Source organism: Chiroxiphia lanceolata, chromosome 2 (genome assembly GCF_009829145.1).
Source record: "Chiroxiphia lanceolata isolate bChiLan1 chromosome 2, bChiLan1.pri, whole genome shotgun sequence".
Classification (NCBI taxonomy): domain Eukaryota; kingdom Metazoa; phylum Chordata; class Aves; order Passeriformes; family Pipridae; genus Chiroxiphia; species Chiroxiphia lanceolata.
Genome location: NC_045638.1, coordinates 89,830,532 through 89,856,707, shown reverse-complemented (window position 1 = coordinate 89,856,707; position 26,176 = coordinate 89,830,532). Strand labels below are relative to the sequence as shown.

At 44.7% G+C, this 26,176-nt stretch overlaps 1 protein-coding gene across 2 annotated transcripts in view; it reads left to right on the top strand.

The window, feature by feature from the left end:
• Nucleotides 1-26,176, top strand: part of A2M (alpha-2-macroglobulin) — a 29,971-nt gene extending 3,795 nt beyond the window's left edge. Inside the window, exons 4-36 of one of the 2 annotated variants that reach the window (XM_032678723.1) lie at nt 406-458; nt 972-992; nt 1,336-1,504; nt 2,686-2,770; nt 3,592-3,715; nt 5,167-5,281; nt 5,519-5,628; nt 6,119-6,277; nt 7,609-7,836; nt 8,153-8,216; nt 8,700-8,842; nt 10,641-10,790; nt 11,460-11,630; nt 12,232-12,382; nt 14,090-14,198; nt 14,537-14,765; nt 15,037-15,163; nt 15,810-15,931; nt 17,228-17,279; nt 17,784-17,867; nt 18,249-18,425; nt 18,923-19,007; nt 19,512-19,668; nt 19,989-20,063; nt 20,345-20,510; nt 20,793-21,016; nt 21,607-21,825; nt 22,198-22,325; nt 22,669-22,759; nt 24,014-24,082; nt 24,475-24,577; nt 25,150-25,191; nt 25,994-26,176. In XM_032678723.1, coding sequence (XP_032534614.1) covers nt 406-458; nt 972-992; nt 1,336-1,504; nt 2,686-2,770; nt 3,592-3,715; nt 5,167-5,281; nt 5,519-5,628; nt 6,119-6,277; nt 7,609-7,836; nt 8,153-8,216; nt 8,700-8,842; nt 10,641-10,790; nt 11,460-11,630; nt 12,232-12,382; nt 14,090-14,198; nt 14,537-14,765; nt 15,037-15,163; nt 15,810-15,931; nt 17,228-17,279; nt 17,784-17,867; nt 18,249-18,425; nt 18,923-19,007; nt 19,512-19,668; nt 19,989-20,063; nt 20,345-20,510; nt 20,793-21,016; nt 21,607-21,825; nt 22,198-22,325; nt 22,669-22,759; nt 24,014-24,082; nt 24,475-24,577; nt 25,150-25,191; nt 25,994-26,019 — 4,028 coding nt within the window. In that variant the 3' untranslated portion in view covers nt 26,020-26,176. The other variant, XM_032678722.1, reaches the window with a different exon arrangement.

Genomic DNA, 26,176 nt, shown 5'->3' with positions numbered 1-26,176 from the left:
GATTTTGTTCTATGAAGACAGAGAGAATTATGTAATCCATTTATTTCTTCTGGGCCACTGATCTCCTAAATTTGGCTTGGATAGAAACAAATGTCCTAAAAGAGATACTGAATACTCTCTCCATCCAGAGCCGACACAAACTTGCAGCCAAGTGCTGAAGTAACTTGCTTACATTCATCCTTCCCAGGAAGTCAGCCTAGTTATAACAAAATTAGAAGACCCAAGTGAATTCCAGCACAAAAATGTATCCTTAGATGGTAACCTAGCACGACTTAGCATTCTAGTGAATGGAATTTCTTTAGAAGAGAACACTTCTGTTCTCTGTTATACCATTTGTTTTTGTAACTGGTATTTACTGGTTGGTGACTGCACTGTGGAACCTCACTCTCTGCCTTTCTCCATCAGTCCTATTTAGAATTGTTTCTCTGGATGAAGAGTTCCATCCCTTGAATGAAGTGGTAAGTATAATACTTCCTTTTTCAAGTTATTTGGCTTTCAGTCAATTGTGAGAAAAAGGATGAAACTGGGGAGAAACTCGGTATACTTGGATAGCTGTGAAATTTCTGGGTCACCTCAGATCTTTTTAACAGGGTCTGTTGTCAAATTTCTGTATAAGGCTGCCTTCTGCACTCTTTCAAAGGTTTGACAAACTGCAAGTGAACAATTCTGGTGTAAACAGTGAGCAAATCTGCCACTACCACAGTGTACACCTGCTCTTATTGTCTTGCAGATCATGCAGAGATAGTAACTAGTAATTTCAGTTGTCTTTTCTGCCTGAGAAAAAGAATTGCCCCTCCCATCCACCCCAGCCCAATGTACCTCAAAATGCTCTGTTGTTCCATATCAGGAACTTTTTTCCTCATCCTATTAGGTGAACACCTTTTACCTTGAGACATGATCACAGCCCTAGTCATTTCACTGTGTTGTGTGCACTCCATCTAAATGTGTTGTTTCCGTTCTTCTTTTTCTAGTTTCCACTGGTGTATATTGAGGTATGTACAAACATTTAATTCGTGTTCACATCTATCGCACCTCAACTCAATAAACAGTTGTCTCGAGATGATTCTTGTTTATTTTTTGTATTAAGTAGATCCATTACATTAATTCAAATATACAGCACTCTAACTCACATGGTGGCTACCACGTACCTGGGCCCAGGTTACAGTTCCTCTGTCATCCAGCTCTGGACTCCAGACACAACCCTGCTCGTGCCCCCCGCTCCTGCCCTGCAGCCTTCTGAAACACAGGGCCTGGCCCTCCCCTCACTGCTTTTGCTAGATCTTGTTGCAGACTCCCGTTGTTCTCACGATCTCCTTCTGATCACATTATCTGTAGGACCCAAAGAAAAATCGTCTGTACCAGTGGACACAGGTAGAGTTAAAGATGGGATTTACACAGCTATTCTTCAACCTCACCTCTGAACCTGTGCAAGGGACCTACACAGTGGTGGCACAGAAGACCTCTGGGAAGACAATTCAGCATTCTTTCTCTGTGGAGGAATATGGTAACGGTCACTGTGGTTTCAAGTTCCTAACAGCTAGTCCCATGAGGCATGAAAGCTTAATTGAATAGGGTGGCATATCTGATGAGGATGTCCAGCATGGCTGGAAAATTGTTTCTGTGTCCTCTCCCTCTCAAGAATTACCTGTTTATGAGGAGGTGACTAAAGGACTTGAGCGACCTATCTCCAGTCCTCCCTAAGCCTCAGACAACACAGTGCAGTTCTTCTGAACACCTACCTCAGCAAGGCTCCTGTCACTAGGAGCAAAGTGCTTCAATCGGTGTGTGCGGACAGCCACAATCCTCACCTCCTTTCAGAGGCATTTTAAGGCCACAGCCTTATATCCAGTTGGCTGCATACCCGTCAAGTGTCATCCTGTAAGTCTGAGTTTAGGCTGGGGCTGTCTGTAAATTAAGATCTTGCCTGTCCTCCCCACAGAAGCTTGCATGATGTCTTAGTGCCTTAGTTTCTCTCTGGTTCCATCTGCTTGACTGAAGAAATAGTATCCCAGTACACACCTGCACATGGTTGCAACCAACATAGCTTTCAGCAAGCCAGCTGCAGTCCTTGTTGCATGGTCTGACATGATCTGGCTCATGCAGCAGAAGGGTGTCCTGGAAGATGAGTCTGGAAGTCCTTTGACCTCTTACAATTGCAAGACTGTTCTGTGCCCTGTGGCCTGCATCTCTCCTAGTTCTCCCAAGACAGTCACCTTCCATTTCCTCTTCTGCAGTTGTGTTTGAATGGGATATCACTCTGTGCTATGTCACTGGGGAAGCTATGGAGTCTTCCTATTTTGCAAATTGGTAAGATCTATATGCTTTGAAAATGCAGAGACCAGGCTGCAGTCCCAAATCTGTGTATTTGTGGCAAACCTGTATTACCTTACCTCTCTATTTTACTGCATCCTTCTGCTGTGGGACTGATAACTCATGTGTTCTCTAAGAAGCTGCTGTATTTTAAGAAGTGGTGTAAATGATCTTGTCTTCTTACTTGGCACAATGGTTGGCTGACTGGTTTTCACTGACTTCAGTGGGATGCGCAGGTGACAGAAGCCTCTAAAATCTGACCATTTAGATGTAAAAGCGTTTCAGGGAATTTTTAATAACGGCCTTTGAGCAGCCTTCATACGTCGTTCTTATGTAATTCTGCACCACATAGACTGTTTTCCTTTGGTTCTGCAGTGCTGCCAAAATTTGAAGTAATAGTGAAAATGCCCAAGGTGATCACCATTCTTACTGAGAAGCTGGAGGTGACAGTTTGTGGACTGTGAGTGCCATTCTTTCAAGTTCTCCTTGGTTTCATTTTTTGATTCAACTGCTACTGAAAGTTCAGTTGTGAGCTTGAGATACGAGACTGTATTATACTTCTCATTCCTTTTGGGGTCTCAGGACCACAGAGACTATGTCTGTATCTTAGATAGAAGGCAACAGTTACTGGTTTTTGTACTTTGTATGTAACATGTAGAAACATATTGTTGTTCTGTTTTTTTTGGGGAGGGTGTTTCTTGCATATTTTTTGAGTCCCTAGCTACAGTGCTAGGGAAGAGGTCTTCAGTTTAGTTTACCCAGGAGCGTTTTAACTGTCTTCTGCTTGCTAGTGTGGAGAGGAAAGCCTAAGGGATGCAGCCGTGCTCTTTCCTTTTGGGCACCCCATTTAATTCTGCATAGCAGTGCAGGAAGAGCCATGCCTTGGGCTGAAGAATGACTCAAAAGACCCAGTGCTCTTACGTGCACAAAACAGTCCCATCAGAACTGTGTGGTGAGGTAGATATTTTCAACACGTTCTCCAAGATGAGGGGACTCTCAACTAAATCAGCATTAGCGTAAATGAATTCTGAAGACTTATGTGTTATTCCCAGGGATGTAAACAGGACTATTAGATTCAGTGCTTCCACCCCTGTTGCCAAGCTTGATCCTACCACGTTACCAAATTTCTTTCTGCTTTTTATTTCCTGTGATGACCCTCTGTATCCTGGAGTCAGCTCTAGGGAAGAGTCCTGGAACCACTAGGGGTGAGCTTGTAAGTTTTCTCCATCCCTCTTACATTTCTAATGACTCTGTTTTCCTTTCAATCCTCCGTGTTGATAGATACACATTTGGGAAGCCTGTTCCTGGTCTTGTGAGCTTCCGTGTCTGCCGGAAGTTTGAACACGCAGGCCGTACCTGCTATGGTGAAGAGGATAAAGCAGTGTGTGAGGAGTTCTCTGGACATGTGAGTCATCATTACTCTTGTGGGTAGAGTGATAGGAGAAAGTGTTATTTATTGAGCATGCCTGGTAGGCACAGATTGCTCTGAATATGTACAAGCATAGTGTGAAGAGTGTGGTGACGCACTGGCACAGGTTGACGTGTGAACTTGTGGATGGCCCATCCCTGGAAGTGTTCAGGCCACTCTGGATGGGGCTTTGAACAACCTGGTCTAGTGGGAGGTGTCCCTTCCCATGGCAGGGGAGTTGGAACATAGATGCCTTTAAGGTCCATTCCGACCTAAACCATTATGTGATTATATGATTTTATGAAAATCCATGTATTTTAAAGAAGCCTGAAGAAGGAGAGAAGATTGGGTGCAAGATGAAATATGAAACGTAAAAATAGGGGTAAGGTCTGCGCAGTAAGAATGATATGTGTAAAGGCCATAAGATGATGGAGAATGAAGAGATGAAAGAAATAACAGAACGGTTAGATGGAGTGTAAAGAGTATAAGAGAGAAATGAGATAGAAAAGCCATGAATGATGAGAGCGCAGTTGGGGTTGTCTTATGCTGGAGACAGTGTGTGGGGTCATAAGTTGGTGTTAGAAGCAGGAAAGGAGCAGAAACCAGGGGAGGGGATGATGCATTTTGAGCTAGAAGGAAATGAATATGGGTTTAGCAGTAGTGGTTAAGACAGACAGGAAAAAAAGTCATTTTTTTCACCCTTCCAGCTGACAAGTCTACAAAAGCAAAACTGGGTGGAGTTTGGAGCACACACAGGTACAACAGTGCTACCTTGATTGACAGAAATAAGGGTAATAGGAATTGTGGAGATATGCCAGGAAAAGAAAGCAAGCAGAAGACATTCTTGTGGTCCTTGGGCTCTGATACAGTATGATGTCCACAATTGCCTCTGCCACTGCTGTTATTCATGTTAAAAGAAAATACGAATACTGCAGTGCTAGCCTCTGTTCCGGGCCTCTCTTCTGTGGAAACTTGCTTTGTATATGAAGATCTTGAAGAGAGGTGACAAGCTCTGGAAATATTTTTCCAGCTGTCATCTGTTTTCTACACGTACACAGCTTTGGTTTATGTATCACTCATATGGTTTATGCATTTTAAATCAGCAGCAGTATATTCTAAGGTGCCTGATGCCTGACAAATATTTCTTGTGTGGCATACACTTGACTAATTCCCTATGCTTTTGTACTGAATGTTTGAAACTTCAAACTTCACAAACACATACAGAAGAATCTTCTAGTTTGCAAACTCTTTGCTCTGATGTTGCTTCAAGTGCTTCAAAATGCTTTTGGCCAAGTTATTGAGGTCCTTTTCCGATTTTGATAAAAACAACAGAGGGAAATTATCTGTGGGCTTCTCTTTCAGTTCAGAGCAATGCACAGTGATAGATTCATTAAGTTGAATAACCATTGTATAAATGAGAATACAGTGGTCTTATTTCCCTCCAACAGGCAGACAACTATGGCTGCATTTCTGAAACGGTAAAGACCAAGTTATTCCAGCTGAAGAGAGGTGGATATGAGAATAAACTCCATGTGGAGGCTAAGATTAAAGAGGAGGATACAGGTATGAATCATCTGGATGAAAGAGCCATATAACAAGGCCAGGAGAGACCAGCAGAGGGCCCTGCCAAATAGGAATGAGGAAGCAAAGTAGACTCTTGCTTTTCTGGAATCCCTAAGTTTTCCCACATGTCGCCCAGGACCATCAACAAAATAGTTGCTCCAGCAAAAGGGTTGGCCTAGAGTAAAAGTAATTCTCATCAGGCAGAGGCAAATTGGTTCCTCATGTTTCTTTCTGCAGGAGTGGAGTTCACTGGAACAAGCTTCTCTGAGATCACAAGCACCATTAGTAGAATCACCTTTGAGCATTCAGACTCCTACTACAAACGTGGAATCCCCTTCTTTGGGCAGGTAGGGAAACCATGAGAATGGAATGCCATGAGTGCTAAGCAATGATGCTACTGAACCTCCTGCCCAGCCTCTGAAAAGATGCTGGACCTCAGTGCTACTAATCCCTGTGGGTCTCCTTTCCTCTTCAGGCTCTCAAACTGGGGAACAGCAGCTGAGAACACAGCCCTCATTCTGCTTACCCATCTGTCCTTGTGCTTTCGCTGCTCCAGTCCAGTAAAATTCTGCTTCTCCAGTCACCTGTTAAATAGGAGGCCTTGGGGGTGTGAGTGCATGTCATGCTCCACCTCCACTTATCTGACCCAGCGGCAGAGATAAGAAAGAGACAAAGAAAAAATATTCAGAAAGTGTGCAGCTCTCTCTGAAAGAGATATGTGTAAAGTGTTGTGTAGGCTTCCTTGTATGGCATGGACCCAACGTCTTTAGCTTGGTGGTCTGCCAGTCTGTTCAGGTGGCAGACCATTCCTCTCCCGTACTGTTTTTGCTTCTCCAGGTGAAATTAGTGGATGGGTCCGGTGCTCCAATCGCCAATGAAACTGTGAGGATTTCTTTTCAAGGGGAACGGGAAGAAAACTACACAACAGATGAAGAGGGCATGGCACAGTTTGCCCTAAACACTTCCATGTTGTCCTTTGACACTGTTGGAATTAGGGTAAGTCCCACAGGCAGAGGAGGTGATGAAGTCACTCACAGGGCTAGAAGGGGAGTACCTCTGAAGTTTCTACTATACATGCAAAAGTAGTTAGATTATTGTTCCTTGTTGTTTGTGCCAACCCTGACACCAGTTTGGTGGAAATAGTCATATAACAAACTGGATTGCCATGTCACAATTGCACTTATTTTGTAAGTATTTAATTTCTGCTTGGCAGAAGGGTTAGAAGGAACATCAAGAGATCATAATGGTCCATTCTGCTCCAAGGGATCATCAGCCCAATGTAGACAAATCTGTTTCAAGGGTGGGTCTATCTCCCATGATGGAGTGCTGCTAGTGCTTCACTGTCATTTTAATTGAATTATTTCCCCATCCTAATATCCTTTGTGGTGAGTTAAGGCAAGCTGCATATCTCAGAGTTTGATGTATAATTTCAAGTTTCTAAATAGACCTCCTAATTTTTTCCTTTTCCTTTTTTTCCTTTTTCCTTTTTTCTGCTGTAAAAAGAGTATGAACCATTCACATAAATTCTCTCCCAGGTGTGGGATTTTTTTGTCTGGATTAGGTCAGAATATTTATGTCTAGAATAATATTTGCTTTTCTCCTTACAGTTCTCTCATCACAGATTAAAACCATTGAAAAATTATCCAAAATTTACTACTAGATGCTTGAAGTTTTCAGATTTTTGCAGGGTAAAAAAAGGCAAGAATTCCCAGATATAATGAGAAAGATAAGGAAATAAGGGCATGTGAGGCACACATGAATGCTAAAGTAGTGCCCTTCTAAATGGAATATCTTCCCCTTGCTCTCGTTTTTAAGGGGCCTGGACTCTTTCAGCTCTTGAATTTCTATTCAATTTAGGTTTTGAATTATTAGGTGGAGATTTTCCTCCTTTTCTATAGTATCCATAGCTTGATCTTGGCACTGGTGATATCTTAACTGAACAGCACTATCCCTTCTTCAGTGCCAATAATAAGGAAAGATACGAAACCCAGCTTATTTTCTCTTCGAACTATCAGAATATTAGAGGAGCAAGGTATTAGTGTAAAGAGTCCTTGAGGGGATACTGATAGTAAACAAAAATCTGATATGATTCAGCTTGTTTGACACAAACTCCAGCTTATCTGGTAGTGAGGTCATTCCCAATGATTTGACAAGGATACCACCACCCTTTCTTGCACTTTCCAAACTCATGGGGTTTTTTATGTTTTAGACCTCCTCGTTGCTACAATACAAAAAAATACCAAACCTTTAATATTAGTACATGAATTTTGGCTCCAGCTCAACCACTTGTGTTTGAGGATCTATGTGTGTATTTTCTCATTTTCCAGGCAATTCATAAAACACACCCCTTCTGCTATGATCGTTCCTGGGTTGTTCCGTATTACGCAGACGGCTATCTCCAACTAAAGCGCTTTTACTCTCCTAGTAATAGTTTCCTCAAAATTGAGCCCAAGTCTGAGGCACTAAGCTGTGGCTCCTCCACAGAGATCCGGGTGCATTATATCCTTACTCCAGAGGCCATAGCAGAGCAGAAGAAAATCACCTTTTACTACCTGGTAAGTTTGCACTGCCATACAGTGAGGTTGTCACTGGCAGTGGTAGGGGGGCTGGAAATGGAAATCGTGGTTTGTGTCAGCAGGCTTTAAGCAATTTCTCATTGCCCTTCTTAGGTTCTTTCCCAAATAAATGGGAAAATAAATGTTCTTTACCCCCTGGGTGAGGGCTGGGATTCTGTTTTAGGGGGGCAGAGAGCAGCTGAGTGGGGTGTGAGCAGTAGACATACAGCTCAGTTGCCCTCCTCTCAGGTTCCTCCACTTCAAAGTTTGGCTCATGCATAACCTCAATCACAACAAAGTTTCTACTTCCATTCAGGTGATGGCCAAGGGAAACATTAAACAAGCAGGCACCCACATTCTGGATTTGGACCAGGAGAGTGGTGAGTTCCTCTTCCCTACCAAATTGTCACTCTTGTGGGAGGCTACGGAACTGTGGCAGACATACGCTCTGCTTCCATATAAATGCAGGGATCCACAACTCCATGTCCCCTAAGATCTGGGAAGAGTATGACCTTTATTTTCTCTGCCTTTATTTAGACTTTGCACAGATTTGCTCTAATCCCCTGTGCCAGCTGTCTTTGTTCTGACATTTTCTGGGGCTCAAGTATTCCTCAGACACACAGTCTGATGGTCTGTTTTAGAAACCAAAGCAAAATTCAGCACACTTATGCGTTGGAAAACAGACCTTTTCAGTCAGAGAGTGAGACTTACGCATCTCTGTGAGCACCAATTTATCCTACTTGGATTCCTGGAGTTTTGTAATGGCTAGGATGAAGTTCAGCATAAAGTCAAACTTTGAATTTTGGCTGCTCCAAGAGAAGGTTTCTTGCACCTTAACTTTTTACCCTTGCTTTTTTTGCTAGCCAGTGGTGTCTTCTTGCTACAGCTGCCTGTACAAGCTGATATTGCTCCAATGGCCCAAGTACTTGTTTACACCACTGCCCCCAGCAGAGAGGTGATCGCTGATTCAGCCAAGTTCAGCACAGAACTATGTTTCAACAATAAGGTAAGTGTCCACTTCTTGAGGCAGCAACTATCTGACTAAGCTAATTTCTTTGGATTTACTAACACTGGACAAGCAGTGTATCAATTGTTGTAGGTAGCTTCACTGCTTACTGGTTTGTGCTAGCCTGGAGGATATCAACTGTTGCAAAAAAAGCACTAGCAGGGACTGTACTGATAAAACCCCTGTTAGCAACTAGTCAGAGCCACTGATCCCACAGATGGTCCTGGCTAAGAAAAATGTGGTGGAGATGCATGTTTTGTTCATATTGCAACACATCTATTTCACTTCCTTTCACATAAACTCATTCCATCAATGAGGTGTCTGCTTATGGAGCCACCAAGCAAAAATAAAACACACATAGCCCTAATCCAGTGGGCAAAACTAATACTTGTCATATCTCTCAGCTGCTGTAAAACTCATCCTGTCATTTTATTTCTATTGTTTGTAAATGGAGATAAACCTTGACCGAACCTTCCGAGCAGTGTACAGTGATGCTTCAATAGCAATGGTGAGACTGAAAGAGTGCAGAAAAATAAAGCTTCCTCTCTGTGAGCACATGCACTATTTTTCTCTTTCAACCCCCCATACTCTTTATGCAGAAGAGCAGATTGATATAACAGCAGTCCTAAGAAGAGAACAACCTGAAAAATTTCCTTGGGGACTTAAGAATACTAGACACTGCTGAAGACAGTCCCTTGTTCTGCTAAAATACAAGCTAAATGAGTTTTTGAGACTGGTTACACTATACAAGCCTGGTCACCTGAATTTTGTTCATGTACTAAAGGTCATACTATGGACTGCATTAAGGTCTGTCTGCAAGCCAAGTGCCAAATGATTTACGTGATTAGATACTGCTTTCTTCTCTGAAAGCATGCTGAATACAAAGCTGTTGTTAGTCTGGATAGGACAGACTTAGGGCTATCTCTGTGCTAGGCAGTTTTCCTAGTAACAAGCTTGTTACAGTCCTTTTTCTGCCATTTCCTGGAGAATATTTTTTTGCAGTCTCAAGAGTCCACCCTGGGAGAATTGGAGGCTTTCAGCAGAAGGCATGCTGTATTCTGGTTGGGACATGAGGGAAACTGGCAGCTGATGCTGCTTTGTCAGGCAGCAGATTACTCTGAGGATGCTTTGATCATTGCATGTTCAGGGAGGATTTGTACTGCTGAGGAGAGAGAAGATTTATGCAGGTCAGCCATCTTATTACAAAATCATGTGATATGGTGGTGACAACAACTTTTGCTAGCAAGAACTTCCAGGGCACAGGTAGGTAGGGCATTGCTAGAGTTGTGAGTTAGGTTTTGGAGAAGTCTGGCATGCCTCAGCAAACAGGCCAGCTCTTCAGAATCCTTACCAGCCAGTAGATATTGCAGTATTGCTCCAGGTCACCACTGCTTCTCATGTTACCAAAGAATTTGCTAGGCAAGGTGTTTGCAAGCTGGTTTTCTCTCCACAGACAATATCTGGGTGCAGTACAGAGACTTGTCCTGGTTCAAGACCATGCTCCATTGCCTGAACACATCTAGCCACTATGTGGGATTATCTCATCATGCTCACAATGACCATAAACCCCAAACCACCTTAAAAGTTATATGAGCAATTGTGATGCTTGAAGTTGCCAAGAATTCTTAGTACTGATTCCCCTCACCCTGCAGGAAGGGAACAGTAGCACAGAGGGAGTGTAGGAGGAGGTGAGAAAGTCTGTGGGGGCTTTGTAAGGTTAGAACTGAATGTGTTCAGCTGGAAGGAAAAGTCCTGCAATAGTAGGGCATCTGTGACATAGCTTTTCCTGTGGTTACAGGTGGACTTAAACTTCTCTCCTTCAGAAGGCCTGCCTTCCTCTCATGCTCACTTGCTGTTCAGAGCCTCCCCGAACTCCCTCTGTGCTGTCCGTGCTGTGGACAAGAGCGTTCTCCTCATGAAGCCAGAAGCTGACCTGTCACCTGCCTCTGTAAGTTCTTAATCTGTGGAACAAGTCAAAAGCTGGCAAGTGCAGCCCAGTGCTGGAATGGAAACAGGGAACAGCCCCTCTTGTCAGAGCTGACACAAAGCTCCCCTGTGCCATTTCTCATCTTCTTCCAGCGGGCAAAAACTGAGAAATGGGCTCCAGTTGTTTCTTACAGGTTTTGTGCGACTGTAGGGATGGCAGTTAGAAAGCTTTCTTAGGGGTCCTGCTTGTTTTGGCCAGAGCCATGCATTGCTGTGTATGTGATGGTAATTTTTCAGTTACTCTCTCCATTCATGGATTAATTTTCTTGGATTAGTGTCAAATAGTTTATTCCCCTTTTTCCGAGCAGAAAATGACAATCCCTGAGTAGAGACAAAGTACTACAGATGGTTTGGCCAGTGTAATTTTTTACATATTTGAGCCATAATACCCAGAGTAACATGCAGTCCATAAAAAATGATACAGTATCTTCAAATTTGCAAGCCTTTTTTGATTCCCAGAATCCTTTTTTGATTCCTAGACTCCTGTTGCTCCCACCACAGGGAGGATCATGGGAATGTGGATGTATGTGCTCAGGATGTGACTTTTATGGTGCTTGCATCCAACTTCCTGAGTTGTGTTTTATAACAGTGGACGCTAAATATACCAAATACTTTGTTTCTTTCTACCTAGGTGTATAACTTACTACCAGTGAAGGAATTGCATGGCTATCAACATGGTCCAAACATGCTCTTCGAGGATCCCCTGGACAGTTGCATTCCTGCGAAGCAAATAGTTGTGGACGGGATCACCTATGCTCCAGTAATGGAGATGAATGAAGAGGACACTTATAGCATCCTAAAGGTATAGCCCTCTTCCATGATTGTGGAGTGGAGTGGGAGAATGATTGAGAATGCCTAAGCCTTCTGTGGCATCGTGCAATGTAATAAGGGAAGGGTTTGTGAATCTGCATGATCTGACACTAATTTTTATCCAGAGGCGCGCTCAGTGAGAGTCATAGGCTTTACTTGTCTCACCAGCTTTGCTCTACTGGAAAAGGGATCAGTCTCAAAGTCTTCTTCTTACAGGAAAAGCTTTGAGGTTGACTTGAAATGAGGTTCTAACTGAGGATAAATAATTCCATGACATCAGTTATTTCGAATAAATCAATACACCTTTAAACTGCGTTGTAGTCACAGACATTTCCTTCCCGAGAGAAAACTCCCTGGCTCATCCTGACCCCTAGGCTGGACTTGGACTGGAACCTGTGGTCCAGAAACAGAGGGGATATATCCTTTGGTCTCTCTCTGAGCCACCCAGGCACTCAGACCCAAGGCTGAGGGGATTGTCTCAAGGTCCAATCCACACACAGTAACAACTTTTCCATTTTGAGGCAGTCAGGTCCGCTGTGTAAACCTCAACAGGATTCAGTAATAAAAATATGTGTTTGGTTTCTCTCCCATAGGATATGGGTTTAAAGGTTTTCACAAATACCAGGGTGAGGAAACCTTGGTACTGCAGCCCCGATAATTACGCCAACCCCTTCTTTGGACATGCCGGCCATGCATCACCTTTAGTCGCAGCTGGAGCACCTATGTATGCAATGAGGACAAGTGGTAAAGCAACTGGGTTTTGTTATCACTTCTGTTCTGAACAGAGAGCCTGTTTGTATTTTGGGATGAATACTTAAACAAGAGCTGGGGTTGTGAACTGAAACCTTGGAAATAGTACTGAATTGATGGGTTCAGAGATTTCAGGTTCTGAATGGGTTTTGCTGGGTTCTGAAGGTCTACAGACAAATTTTGATAACTCCACATTAGAAGTCAACAGAACCAGGCAGTTTTCAAAGACTCTGGCAGAGAAGAGGGTATTATTCTGCTGCTGAATTCTCTGTTCATTAGGCTTTTACAGTAGACTCCTTTTCTCATATTATCACTTAAGGAACCTCCAGTACCATTTTCAGACTGTTCTCATTGACTCAGCCAGTTTTATGTATGGTTAAAACTATGAAGTGCGTGACAAATTTTTCAGTGACAAATTGGTAGATCTTGGGAATGAGAAGATATATGTGGTAGAAGTTCAGTTTGAAACTGACCCATTCTATTTCTAAGGTCTATCTCAACTCTTACACTGTAACTCTTTGGGCAACAGAATTGGCCTTATCATTCTTCAGAGTCTCATATAAAGGGAAATATCGTAGAAATTACAAGTTATTCTATCTGGATAGCTGATTCAGAGAGTTTTCCCTTGGCACAAGAACCCGCGCTTTTGTACGTGTCCAGTTTGAAAACAATTTCAACTTCTGACACAAGTTGCTAAGATGCAGGGTAGATGCTTTTTAATTACCGTAAACTGAAATAGGCAGCAGTAAGAAGACTGAAATACCACAGTAGACAAATAAAAGCAAGCCACCTGTCACTTTTGCTAGGAGCTATGTGATACACCTCTGATAGATTCTTTCAGTTGTGCCCTGAGACCTTCTCAGGCTCTGGAGGTGCCTGTTGCACAAATAGTATGAATATTTGTTAGCTACACAATTGTTATCCAAAAGCAGAAATTAATTTAGCCAAAGTAAAGATGACCAAATTAAGAACTTTTCTTGTTTATCTGTTTGGATGCATTTTTCTTTCTGATTGTAAAAGCCAGGCAAAGCAAGTCCCACTCACCCCATCTTTGTTTTCCAGTTGTTCAAAACTGAAGTAAAACAATTTTTTTACCAAATTTAATCCCAAACACAGAATATTTTATTGAGAATAAGTTTTGCATGTGAAAACTTTGTTTTAGTCAAAATAGTCCTTTTTACTCCTCCCAAATTCCAGCTGCATGTTTTTGTTTTGACCATCTTCATTGTAGTTCTTGAAGAGGCAGGAAGGTGGTTTTCTGAGTCACAATGACCCTACAAAAAAAACCTGCAACAGAGTGCTAGTGCTAGTTCCAGTGCTAGCTGGCCTGATAGGATGGAGAAGATGGTCACCTCAAGGCTGTACCTGAAAGGGAAAAGGCTGTTTGCACAGAAGTTCCTAAATAAGTTTTTGCTCTAAATCCTTTTTTTAAACCTCATAAAGTGCTGCTCTGCAAACCTTGAGATCCTCTGGATCCTCCTTCCAGCAGGAAACAATGGAAGGCTATGTCTTCTTTCTGATAGGAAGTGAACCTTAAATTTCACTGCTGCTGGTACTAGTGCTCTCTACAGCCACAACAAGTGTCTGCTGCTGATTGCCACATAGATTGACACTTTCTCAGACTGAAGCATGATGCTGATACAGGTCTTGCTTGTTTAGAATTATCAGTAATTGATTTCTTTTTCATCTCATCACATGCAGGCATTGAGGCGGATAGAATTTATGAGACCTCAAGCACTCCTGAAGTGGTGACAGAGACAGTCCGAAAGTATTTCCCAGAAACCTGGATTTGGAGTTTAGTACCTATAAGGTGAGTACCTTGCGCCAGTTCATTCCTTTTAAATAAAACTGGGTTTATAAGGTGAAAATATGAATCCCAAAGTGTTTGCCAGCCTTTTCAATACCAGAAAGTCCTTCACTGTTTGCAGAGATCACTTGGCAATCCTCTGAGATGAAATTACTTTCAGCCATGGTTAAGTTTGTCCAAGGAGTGGACTGGAAGAAGATGTAGAGTGGTCCTACAGTAGTAAACATACTGTGCCCCGTAATTCACACAGACAATACTATTTTATGGGCCAAAATAGGTACAACTTGTCAACAAAATGCCATAAAAATCATCCCTCTGTCCTTGCTTCTATGCTTCATCAGCTCTGAGGGAAATGCTGATCTAGATGTGACCATCCCTGACACCATCACCGAGTGGAAAGCCAATGCATTCTGCACTTCAGCAGACACAGGCTTTGGCCTGTCTCCAACAGTGTCCCTCAGGGCCTTCCAGCCCTTCTTTGTTGAGCTCACCATGCCCTACTCTGTAGTGCGTGGCGAGTCCTTCACGCTGAAAGCCACCGTTTTCAACTACCTGACCGCCTGCATCAGGGTAAGGGAGGTTTAAATCCTTCTCTGTACCTATGTACCTTCTTGTGCACCTCTTACCTTCCACCTAGCCTTCTTATCTTATCTCTCAGTAGACCTAGGCTCTTCACCCCGGAAATTCTTATGTTATTTCTCCTATATGCTCCAAATTCAGAACACACAACTTCAGTTCCCTGCTCCTTTGCTACTGAAGAAAGAGCTATTTCTATGGCTTCCTAGCTCCCCCTCCTTCGGGATCACCCTTCCCTGATTGCACCTCTCTCTACAACTGGCAGGTCAGCGTGACTCTGGCTCAGTCTACTAATTTCCTGGCTATTCCAGTGGAAAAGGATGAAACATCTCATTGTCTTTGTGAGAATGGGAGGAAAACCGTGGCTTGGCTGGTGACTCCAAAATCTCTAGGTAAAGGTCTCAGCGTGGTAACAACTGCAGGAAGGGTTTCTCTGTGCTGTTCTTCCTGTTCACCTATTGGGTGTTAGACCAACATGTTTTCCTGGAAACCATTTCAGTTGAATGTGTCTGATCTGGGATTATTTGGGAGGCAAACACTGGAGATTCATAGTGTCCAAGACTGTATCTGGCACCACATGCAGTACCATCAAGCCTTATGGCCCTTGGATAGCATCTCCTGAAGCCAGAGACATTGTTGGACAGCAGACATACTGCGTTAGCTCCATTCCTCCCCGAGATTAGATATCTGCTCCATGGGATCTTCATATTTTGTTTTCATTGTTATTAAGTGTTGTAGTAGCAGCTATGGTGTCCATGCAGGGTAGCAGAGTGCTGAACAGCAGTGGGACTGGTCATTCTCAACACTGTCCTAGATTCTGGAAAAGAGTCACCAGAGTCACCTTTCAATGACAGCGCAGCTCATCTGCTCCAGGATGGCTTCTGGTATAGACAGTTGTGTTTTTGTGGGGAAGAAACAGGGCCTAGATGTGACAGAAATCCCCATCCATGAGCCTGCACGTTGAAATTCCTGGAAGTGGCAGTGACTCCCCTTACCTGGCTCTGCTTGGCAGGGCTGACTGACCCCTGTTTCCTCCAGGGCAGGTGGAGTTCTTGGTGAGCACCGAGGCCCTACAGAACCAGCTGCCCTGCGGGAACTACATTGTGGAGACCCCTGAGAAAGGGCGGAAGGACACAGTCATCAGACAGCTGCTGGTGGAGGTATGTGGGCTGTGGGAAGGGAGCACTGAGCTTTCCTGTGGGTAACTGTGGATGCTGGCATACAATTGGACAGGATGCTAGATAGTCTCATCTAGGGTCCTTTTCTCATTAAAGGTTGGACCAGATGACCTTTTGGGAACCCTTCTAATCTGGCCTGGTCTATGATTTTATGAGATCACAATGCAGAATGGCAATATGATGGGCTTATATCATCTTTATACTTTGACAGGGCTGCATAAAGACTGCAGTTTAGTAATCTGTGTTATGTCTCCTGCTACACTAATCTTTCCCTGTCTTCTATAATAACAGGATTTCTACTCCAATCCTTCCTTCCTTTTAACTGCTATTCCAATACATCCTTTTTATAGCCTCTCTCCTTCTTTTGAGACACCCTCAGTAAGCATGGGCCAGTCAGCACATGCTGCCTCTCAGCTAGTTGAGTGGCCAAGCAAACTGCCTCAAGCTGAGTGTTTTGCAGTTCTGATTTGATAACATAGTCTGGCATGAGGATGAAGGTGGGGGATTCACAAGCACCTATGGAAATTTGATGACTGTAAAGAAGACCCCTCAAAACTCCAGCTATTGTAAAAGTCTATGAAAACATGTTAAAATTTTACATCTTATCCATTTCCAGTGGCAAAAAGAGCTGCTGATGTGATATGGTACATAAGGAAATATTATGGGGCAGAATTGGATATCCTTTATAGGTAATTACTAGTTTATTATACACTGAGTGTGGTAATCTGGCAGGTAGATTCTATGTTCTTAGCTTTTCTCTGTATCATAAAATTCTTTAATGTTTGCCCACTATGTTGTATGCTACCAGTAGTGGCATCAGATATTACAGTGTACAACATCTTCCCTTTCTACTATTGACATACACATTTTTTTTTCCCCTAAAGCATCTAAAGCATTATGGTAAGCAGGACTGCAGAAATCTCTTCAGGATAGGTCTCTGTAATCCTGCAGTCCTTTTGTTACAAGGACGTTAAGTGTTTCTCACTGCATAAAATATTTACAGGTCACCCATTCGATAGTCCTGCAGTGTTCTCCTCTCCTTTTCACACCCTTCCTTCACACACAACACTAATAATTTAGGATCATATTTCTTTTATTTGCTTAGATTATTTTTTCAGAGCTCTGTATTTCAGGTAACGTTTGTGACTGCTTCTCCTTCTTCAGTTTCCTCATTTTTCTTTTTATTTATCTCTCTGTCCTTGTTAAGGATTCCTGTCTGTCTGTATTTCCTGTCTCACTAACTTTTCACCTGTCTTGTTTTCTTTCATCCTACCCAAGCCGGAAGGAGTTGAGAAGGAAACAACCCAGAATTCTGTGCTCTGCGTAAAAGGTAAAGCCCACTCTTCCCACTCTCTCCATTTGTTCCCGTGTGCTTTGATGGGTGGGATGTGCCTGGAGGAGGCCTGCTTCTATTATGTTCCTGATAGTCTGATATTTTTGTGTAATCAAAACATGCCCCATTAGCTGGGAGTCTCAGACATAAGACAGAAGAAAGTCCTAAAGAATGGACCATCCTGCTTAAGTATCATAGGGAGCTAGGACAGATTTAGGATGAATGTTTGCATCCCTGTTCTCTCGAGTGCTGACATTGGAGTCTTAAATTCTGTCTCTTGTTTTCTGGTGCAGCCGGGAAAAAGCTGTAGACACACAATCTACAGCGACTAAAAGTGCTTGGGAGTGGTTTCATTCAGAGATCATGTTATAGCCAGGAAAATATGAAGTTACTGAAGTCAGGGCATTTCTGATAGGAAATGTTTCACTGAGGCCTCCTCCTTTTCCATTAGGCATTTCTTGGAACCTCACTGAAGCTGTTTGGGTCTTGTTTCTTTCTCAGGAGTGCCTGTGAAAGAGAAGTTTTCCCTGTTGCTACCCACAAATGTGGTACAAGACTCAGGCAGAGCATATTTCTCAGTGCTGGGTGAGTGAATAGCTTAGCAGAAGAACCATGTGCTGTTTCTGCTTCTTTGTGTTGGCCTCCTACCTCTCAGCTTTTTCTTCTGGTTTCTAGCATAGCTCACTCTTGTGTTTAATCTCTTCTGTCTTGAGCACTTTCTCTTCCAGTTATGCTCTTTCTTTTCCCCTTTCTGCATGCCCTGTTTCTCAGTGTTCTCACAGTGCCCTAACTTTTATCTCATTTCCCTCTTTTCTGTTGCTGTTCTGTGTTTTTTTCCAGGATCTTTATCCACCCAAATTGTCTTTTGTTCTTCTCTGATATTTCCTGCTTCTCTCATTCAGCTTCCTCTCATTCTAGCCAGCCCTAAGTATTTTAAACATCCCTCTGGTATCTCCTGCTCCCCAGGTGACATCATGGGCACCGCCATGCAGAACCTGCACCAGCTCCTCCAGATGCCTTTTGGCTGTGGAGAGCAGAACATGGTCCTCTTTGCACCCAACATCTATGTCCTGGACTATCTGAACAAGACAGGGCAGCTGAGTGAGGACGTCAAATCCAAGGCCACTGGATACTTAGTGAGCGGTAAGCTGGGATACGGCTTTTGCTTCTGCTTTGGCTTTCTTCCAGATCCTACCTGGGGTGGTTTTGTCAAATGTTGGCCAGATGTGGAAAGAGAGCTTCTCTCATACACGGATGGTCTCTGCTGCATGCCTGAGAAGACCCTTCACTGCTTTTCCCTTGATTATTTTCTGTTGCTTAAACATTATGGTACCTGATCATTGGACCCACTTTTCTCATTGGGGGGCAATGCAGTGCAGAGTTGTCAGGTGAGCTGCTACAGTGACTTATTGATTGCATTAATATGTCCTGCTTTCCTTCTGAAGAAAGGCAGGTATTGCTTTTCCTCATGCAGTACAAGCAATGCATGGAGCTGGGGATGTGCCAGTACTTTGTATTGGCTAGGAGAACTGACCCACTCCTCTCTCATCTGCCTTTGCTGACACAGCTGTTTTTCTGTTTCCCCATCCCTTAGCAGACTCTTTCTGGCATCTGAATCTTGCTTTAACTCTCCATTGCAGGTTATCAGAGGCAGCTGAACTACAAACACACAGATGGGTCTTACAGTACGTTTGGACCACGTTATGGCCAACCAGGGAACACCTGGTGAGATTTCAATGTCACCTATGCATTCCCTATATGCTCCTCGTTCTCACTCACATATTTGTAATGAATACTGCCTGACGTAAATAGGAAATGCTATTTGTAGACCAGCAGACCATGAGCTAGCAGGAATTTAATTATTATTCCCTGTAATTATGAGTACTACTGTTATGCAGCTATTTAACTAATTAGCATGCAATTCCCTACATTTTCTAAAGAGGAGGTTTTTTTAGATACAGATGAACAATCATTGTCCTCCAAACTGTAGCCTGAACACGGAGGGATCATAGGGTTTTATGAACCGAGAGAGTGACAAAAATCAAGGTGGAAAGAAGTTTTTTGACAGAATATTTTGAGATGAGGATACAAAATACATGAGGTTTGACTAATTGGCCCACAGTTCCCCAGGCCTTCTTGCCTATCTCCAGACAGATGATGTGCACATGAACCCTGTCACTTGAGATGGGCAACAGGCTTGCTCAGGCCCTTTCTCTTTCTCCCTTTCAGGCTCACAGCTTTTGTCCTCAAGTCCTTTGCCCAGGCTCGGCATCATGTTTTCATAGATGAGAAGCACATCCAGGATGCTTTTGTCTGGCTGTCCTACAAACAGAAGGAGAATGGATGTTTCCAGAGTTCTGGGACACTCCTGAACAATGCCATGAAGGTGATGTGTCTGCCTGGTCATTACTTCATGAGTCTAGAACTTTACATGACTCAGATGGGTGCAGTTGAGCTTCTTGAATGTCCAGGCAAGTGGGATATTGCCATGTCAATGGCAAACACTAGGAGGGTAGCCATTTGCCATTCTGTATGATCATCAACCTGCACTAATCAGTGGAACTGATACCTCCATGTCAACTGCAAAAGGAAGGGGGAGAGCTAAGGCTTTACAGTGCAGAATAGTGTATGCTCACTGGAGGGGGAGAAAAGACTGAACATAAGAAGCTAGGTCGGGTCAGCATCTACATTTGTATTTCCCTTCAGGGTGGAGTAGACAACGAGGTCTCGCTGACAGCCTACATCACTATCGCGTTGCTGGAGATTCCTCTGCCTGTAACTGTATGTAGCTGCATCCTAACTTGAGTCAATTGTGTTGTGTTAGTCTATGACTCAGTATGACCGATATTTGTCAAATTGGAAAAATGACTTGGTTGTTGAGCCCTGTGATATAAGAATTTTGTGCTGTCAATTTTTTATTTCTGAAACACATTGAACCCTACTTGTTTTTAGATCTCGTTCTGGCAGATCCCTCCTGAAAGTTCGGTGGGATGATGTGCTCTTAGTAAGTCAAAACCCCTCATTTCTTCTGAGCCTTCTAATCACTGGTTATCTCTCTCCAGCATTCATTGATACGGAATGCTCTGTTCTGTCTGGAAACAGCAGCAGATCAGAAAGAAAACCATGTGTACACCAAGGCACTGCTAGCATATGCATTTGCCCTGGCAGGGAAAACAGACAAGCGGAAGACATTGCTTGACTCACTTGAAAAGGAAGCCGTGAAAGAGGGTGAGTACTCCTGATGGGACATCTCTTTTATTGGCCTTACATCTTCCCATGATAAAATGGCTTTTGTTGTTGAGGCAATCTAGGCGTGAGGCTCAGCAGTCTCATACTAGCTGTAAACCCGCAAAATGCGTAACCCTAACCCTTCCCCCTTCATCCTGCATGACAGACGCATTCTGGAGGCTGCATCCACCCACCTGAGTTGCAGCAGATCAAGAAGTCCCCTGCAATAACTAGTAGTAATTACTTGTTGTCTTGTCTCCATGCTCCCTACCTCCTGCGAAGATGGGTCCGTTCATTGGCAGCGACCTGGGAAAGAGCCAGAAGTTGATCTCCCATACTATCGCTACCGAGCTCCCTCTGCTGAAGTGGAGATGACAGCCTATGTGCTCCTTGCTTACCTCACCTCTCAGCCAGCACCCTCCCAGGAGGAGCTGTCATTTGCATCTCAGATTGCAAAGTGGATCAGTGGTCAGCAGAATCCCAATGGAGGCTTCTCCTCCACCCAGGTGAGCTGCTTCCCATTCCCTCCTGCGACTTCACCCATCAATATCGGAGGATGGGACATGTCAGAGAGCCAGGTGGGAGCCCAGTAAGGTTTGCCAGGAAGGTGGGAACATTAGACCTGCAGTATATCCATGCAGTACCCACCATGCCAAGTGCTTGAAATGCTAGAGGCAAGTATGTCAGGTAGTGTCTTTGGGAATGACTGAAACTTTGATTAATGACCTGATTTTCTGGACACGGTGGGGCAGAACGATAGGGACACAAGGAATGTGTGTTTGTGCCGTTGGAGAGGGCTCATGCTGCACTTTGTTTGTGCATATAAAATTGCTGCTTTGTCCTGTAAAGTGCAAGGGAAGGCTGTGCACAGCCTTCCACACCAAGGAGGTCATGGAACCTACGACTGCTATCCAGAGGACACAGGAATGGAATGGGAACATGCAAAAGCTGATCTTTGCCTCTGTCTTTTCTACTTACCACTGGAGAAAGTGAAGGATGGATGGGAGGGTGCCAACAGAAAGGGCAGACCTGTGGGAGGGCAGGCTATGGAAAGGCTGACTGCACCCCACTGGGTGCTGGGATCTGTCTCTTTCAGGACACAGTGGTGGCTCTCCAAGCCTTGTCCCTGTATGGAGCTCTCACTTACGCCAAGAGCGGGGCAGCTTCCAAAGTGACCCTGCAATCTGGAGGGAACTTCCAGCAAGACTTCCAAGTGGATCCCACCAATCGGCTGCTGCTCCAGCGCATGTCCCTTCCCCGGGTGCCAGGGGAGTACAGTGTGGAGGTGTCTGGTGAAGGATGTGTGTACCTGCAGGTGAGGGAGATACAGATAGGTGGCATCCTGGGAGGGGAGCCCCTTGCCAGGCCGAAGCCATGGAGAGGGCAGAATCATAGAATCATCTAGGCTGGAAAAGACCCTAAAGATCATTGAGTCCATCTCCACCTGGAGAAGAAGGGACAGGAGAGAGGGGAGAAGTGGGAGGGAAGGCTCTGGGTAAAGGGAAGAGGAGAAGAGCAGAGTTATGTGGAGGAGAACGAGTTGGGAGGGAAGGAGGGAAAGACCTGCAGTGTGGAGGAGCTGTGAGAATGGGAGAAGTGGGGAGGCTGGGTGGGGGAGAGCATCCCCTCTCTCCAACGTTGGGCATCACGCACACATGCTCACACATGGCTGCTGCCTGTCCCCTAGACAAGCCTGAGGTACAACGTGCAGCCCACCCAGGAGGATGCACCTTTCACGCTTCATGTGTACACTATCCCAGAGACATGTGTGGACTCCAAGGCTCACAAGGTCTTTGACATTGGCATAAATGTCAGGTGAGTCTATGTTTTGGTCTGAGCCTTCCTGTGCAGCCATGGGGGCTGGAGGAGGTCTGGTTGTCCCCAGGGTGAACCAGTCTGGAAGCCCTGGAGATGCAATGAATTCCTGGGACGGTGGGCAAGAAGCAGCTGGGCTGGGTCCTGCAGTGGTGAAATTGTGTGGGCAGCCTAGAGCTGGGCTAGTGAGAGGCTGCCTAGATGACTAGGAGAACCTGGCATAGCTGGAGAAGAAGGTGCTGGACTGCCAGGACTTGGTGTGGTAGCAAGTGCAATGGATAAACTGGAAGTGTCCCCAGCTTTGACTTGATGTGCACTGAATCTTTGTTGCTCAATTCCTTAGTTACACTGGAGAGCGCAACAGCTCCAACATGGTGATTGTTGATGTGAAGATGCTGTCGGGATTCATTCCCTTGAAGTCCTCAGTGAGGAAGGTAGGATGCTGTTTCTCATACAAACAACATTGAATCATAGAATGATCAAATTAATACGGTTGGAAAAAACCTCCAAATCCAACCTTTGACCAAGTGCCACCATACCTACTTATTACCATATCACAAAGTACCATGTCTGCTCTTTTTTTGAACACTTCCATGGATGGTAACTCCATCAGTTCCCTGAGCAGACTGTTCCAGTACTTAACCACTCTTTCAGTGAAGAAGTTTCTCCTAATATCCAACATAAACGTTCTGTGACAAAACTTCAGGTCATCTCCCCTTGTCCTGTCGCTATTTGTCTGTGAGAAGAGACCAAACCCCACCTGGCTACAGCCTCTTGTCAGGTAGTTGTAGAGAGGAATAAGGTCCCCCTGAGCCTTCTTGTCTTCAGACTAAACAATCCCAGTACTCTCAGCCACTCCTTGTAAGACTTACATTCCACTTCCTTCTCCAGCATCTCTGTCCTTCTCTGAACCTCAATGTCTGAAGTGAGGGGCCTAAAACTGAACACAAGATTTGATGTGTGGCCTGACCAGTACTGAGTACGGGGGGAAAACATCCGCCTTCTTATTTTCAAGACTGTTTCAAATGTTTGTAGCAAACTGCAGGATGTCAGCTTGATTTTGCCATTGTCAGCTGCACATTTGACATGTGTAGTGTTCTCTTTTCATACATGGCTTAAGGCCAGTGCAAGTGGAGATGATGTTATCACTCTAGGAAAAATAGACTAAATAACTTTTTCTTTAGACTGGTGATGGGAACTTTTATTTTCACTGTTTCCCAACAGCTCCCTATTAACAGTGTCTGTGTATAGTACATTTAAAGTAATGCTGTTTCCTTTTTCCCTCAGCTGATCTAAAAACATCTTATAACATTGTAACTTTTTAGGTGTTGGATAACTATTGGAGATGCTGAGTACAGGAATGAACTAGAAAATAAAGGCTATAATAATATAGTGCAGAACTAGCAAGCCAGAAGGAACATATTTTCAATTAATTGTTCCATCACTGTGCTTGAACCAGTGCTAAGTCTCTTCTGAAGCCAGATTGTACTTCATCAGCCAGACTGGCGAATGTAAGGCCTGGGGACCATGATACCTATGTGGCACAACAAGGAGGCAGTTCTGTGCTACTGACTTAGTTTCCTGAGTGCTACAGTGTTTCATCCAGAGTGCATCACATTCACAGGGCTGTGCAAGTGGCACAGGGAGACCACCATCAGTGCAGTAACATCTTGGTCTTCTTCCTTCAGCTGGAAGGCCACCCTGTTATTGAGCGCACAGAGTTAAGTACCAACCATGTCCTAATATATCTGGAAAAGGTGAGTATCCATCTGGGGCGAGGATGAGTCAGAAACACAAGCATTGGGACTCTTGGCCACATAGGGCAAAATATCTGGGACTCAAAACTACCATGGCTCTGATAAGAATGGGACTAAATCCTGTACTGACTTCTTCTAACATTTTAGACTTGCTACCACTTTCTTCCCAGCCCTTAGCAGGCTTTCCTTCCAACCTGTCCACAGATCAGGCCCAGACCTCGCCACCAGGTAGAGCTTCCCCCAGGGTTTCTCCTTACCCTCAACCAGGCCTGCAGGCCCCATGTTCCCGCAGGGCCAGGGACGGGTGGCAGAGCAGAGTGAGGGGACATGGGCATAGGGGAGCCTGGGACAATGTGGAGCCCCCCCGACCCTCTACCGCTTCCCTTTCCCAGCTGAGCAGTGAGACCCTCAGCTTCTCCTTCACGGTGGAGCGGGACATCCCCGTGCAGGGCCTGAAGCCAGCCCAGGTGAAGGTCTATGACTACTATGAGACAGGTGAGTGGGGGTTGGTAGTGCCCGTGGGAGCAAGGGTGGGCAGTGGGATATGGGGAGTGGCACGGGAGCTGTGCAGACCCACAGCTGCTGCTGGCCTGGGCCATCACCTTGGGCTCTCTGAGTGCAGAGGGGCCCAGGGTAGAGCCATGGGTGCCAAAGGTCCTGTGCTCAGGTCTGGCCCCAGAGCACAGCCGTGCCTGTGTTTGCAGGCAGACCTGCTGCTCCTTGTGTCTCTGCTGTCCTGGCTGCTGCACCAGGCTGGCAGCAACAGAGTTGTTTGTCCCCACCCCACCCCAGTGTGCTGGGAGAAGGTGCCTGAGCAGCCCTTGGGGACACCGGGGTAGAGACCTGCTGGAACTGCTTGTGCGGGGTGGCTCTGCCTTGCTGCCGCTGCCCCCAGACGGGGCTGTGACTTGGTCTCCTCCCACTCCAGTTGAGATCTGTGGAGGGAAGCTGGGGATGGTGTCAGCAGCCTGCTGTGGAGCCTGGGAAAAGCATCTCTGGCACCTGTCCCTCTGTCAGCAGTGCCAGGGGTCATGGCAGTTCACTCTCTCCTTTCCCTTGCTTTCCAGATGAGTTTGCCACACAGGAGTACAGTGCTCCCTGCACCACAGGTAGGTGCCCATGAACAACTGAGAAGCTCCAGCATGGGCTATTGCAGGTTCTCTTGAATTAAAGTCTTTGTAGACCTTGTGTTTCCCCAGCCTGTGTATACTCAGCCTGTGTATACTGCATTTATCTTCACTGTGCCTACTGCAGTCTCTTGGCATGCCTCAGTACAGGAACCAAAAGCACTGCTGCCACCCAATTTCCTGTGTAAGATCAGATAGAGCTTTTATTTTCATTCACTGAGAATAGCAATCTCAGTGTTACTGTCTTCATTTGCACAGTGGCAATCATCTTTTCCTCTGTGTTGGTGTCACATTATGCAAATAAGATTAAAGTCACCCTTGGGATGGAACACAACACTCAGCATTTTGTGTCTCTGCCCTTTTCTGGGCCACGTCTGCTATGCTGCAGACACTGAAATGTACTGAGGAATTGTCTCCCAAATATCTTGGTGAAATTTTCATGCTATCCACATGTCTTTGCTGAGGACCTTTCAAACTCTGCTTGGTGTTATTTTTTGCCTTCCCTTGGGAAATCCAATTGTTGAGAGAGAATGTGTATTAGGATAGCTCATGTATCTCCAGGATAAATCTGCCTCCCCTCCCCTCTCTGTAGCATAGATATTTTGAACATGTCCAGCCACTCCCGTTCTGTTATCTATCTGGAACTGGGCATTTTTAGGTGAAGCAGTTTCCCAGAGTTGAACAGGGCTTGAACTCACATAGCCACCAGAACACAGAGATGTCCAGGGCTCTGGACACTGCTCACCAGAATACTTATCTCGCTCTGTCCTTTTCTGACCTCCAGTCAAGGCTGAACAGGGAAATTCCTGAAGAATGCATCTTGTCTGAGTCTTGCTCTATCAGCTCATACGTCTCTGCCCCTCGAAGATCTTCTTGTTGAGGGAGGGGTATTGAAACATTAGAGGAGGACACCTCAAAAACACAAAGGAAGTAACACTGTAAATAAATTAAGGCTTGATTCTCATCA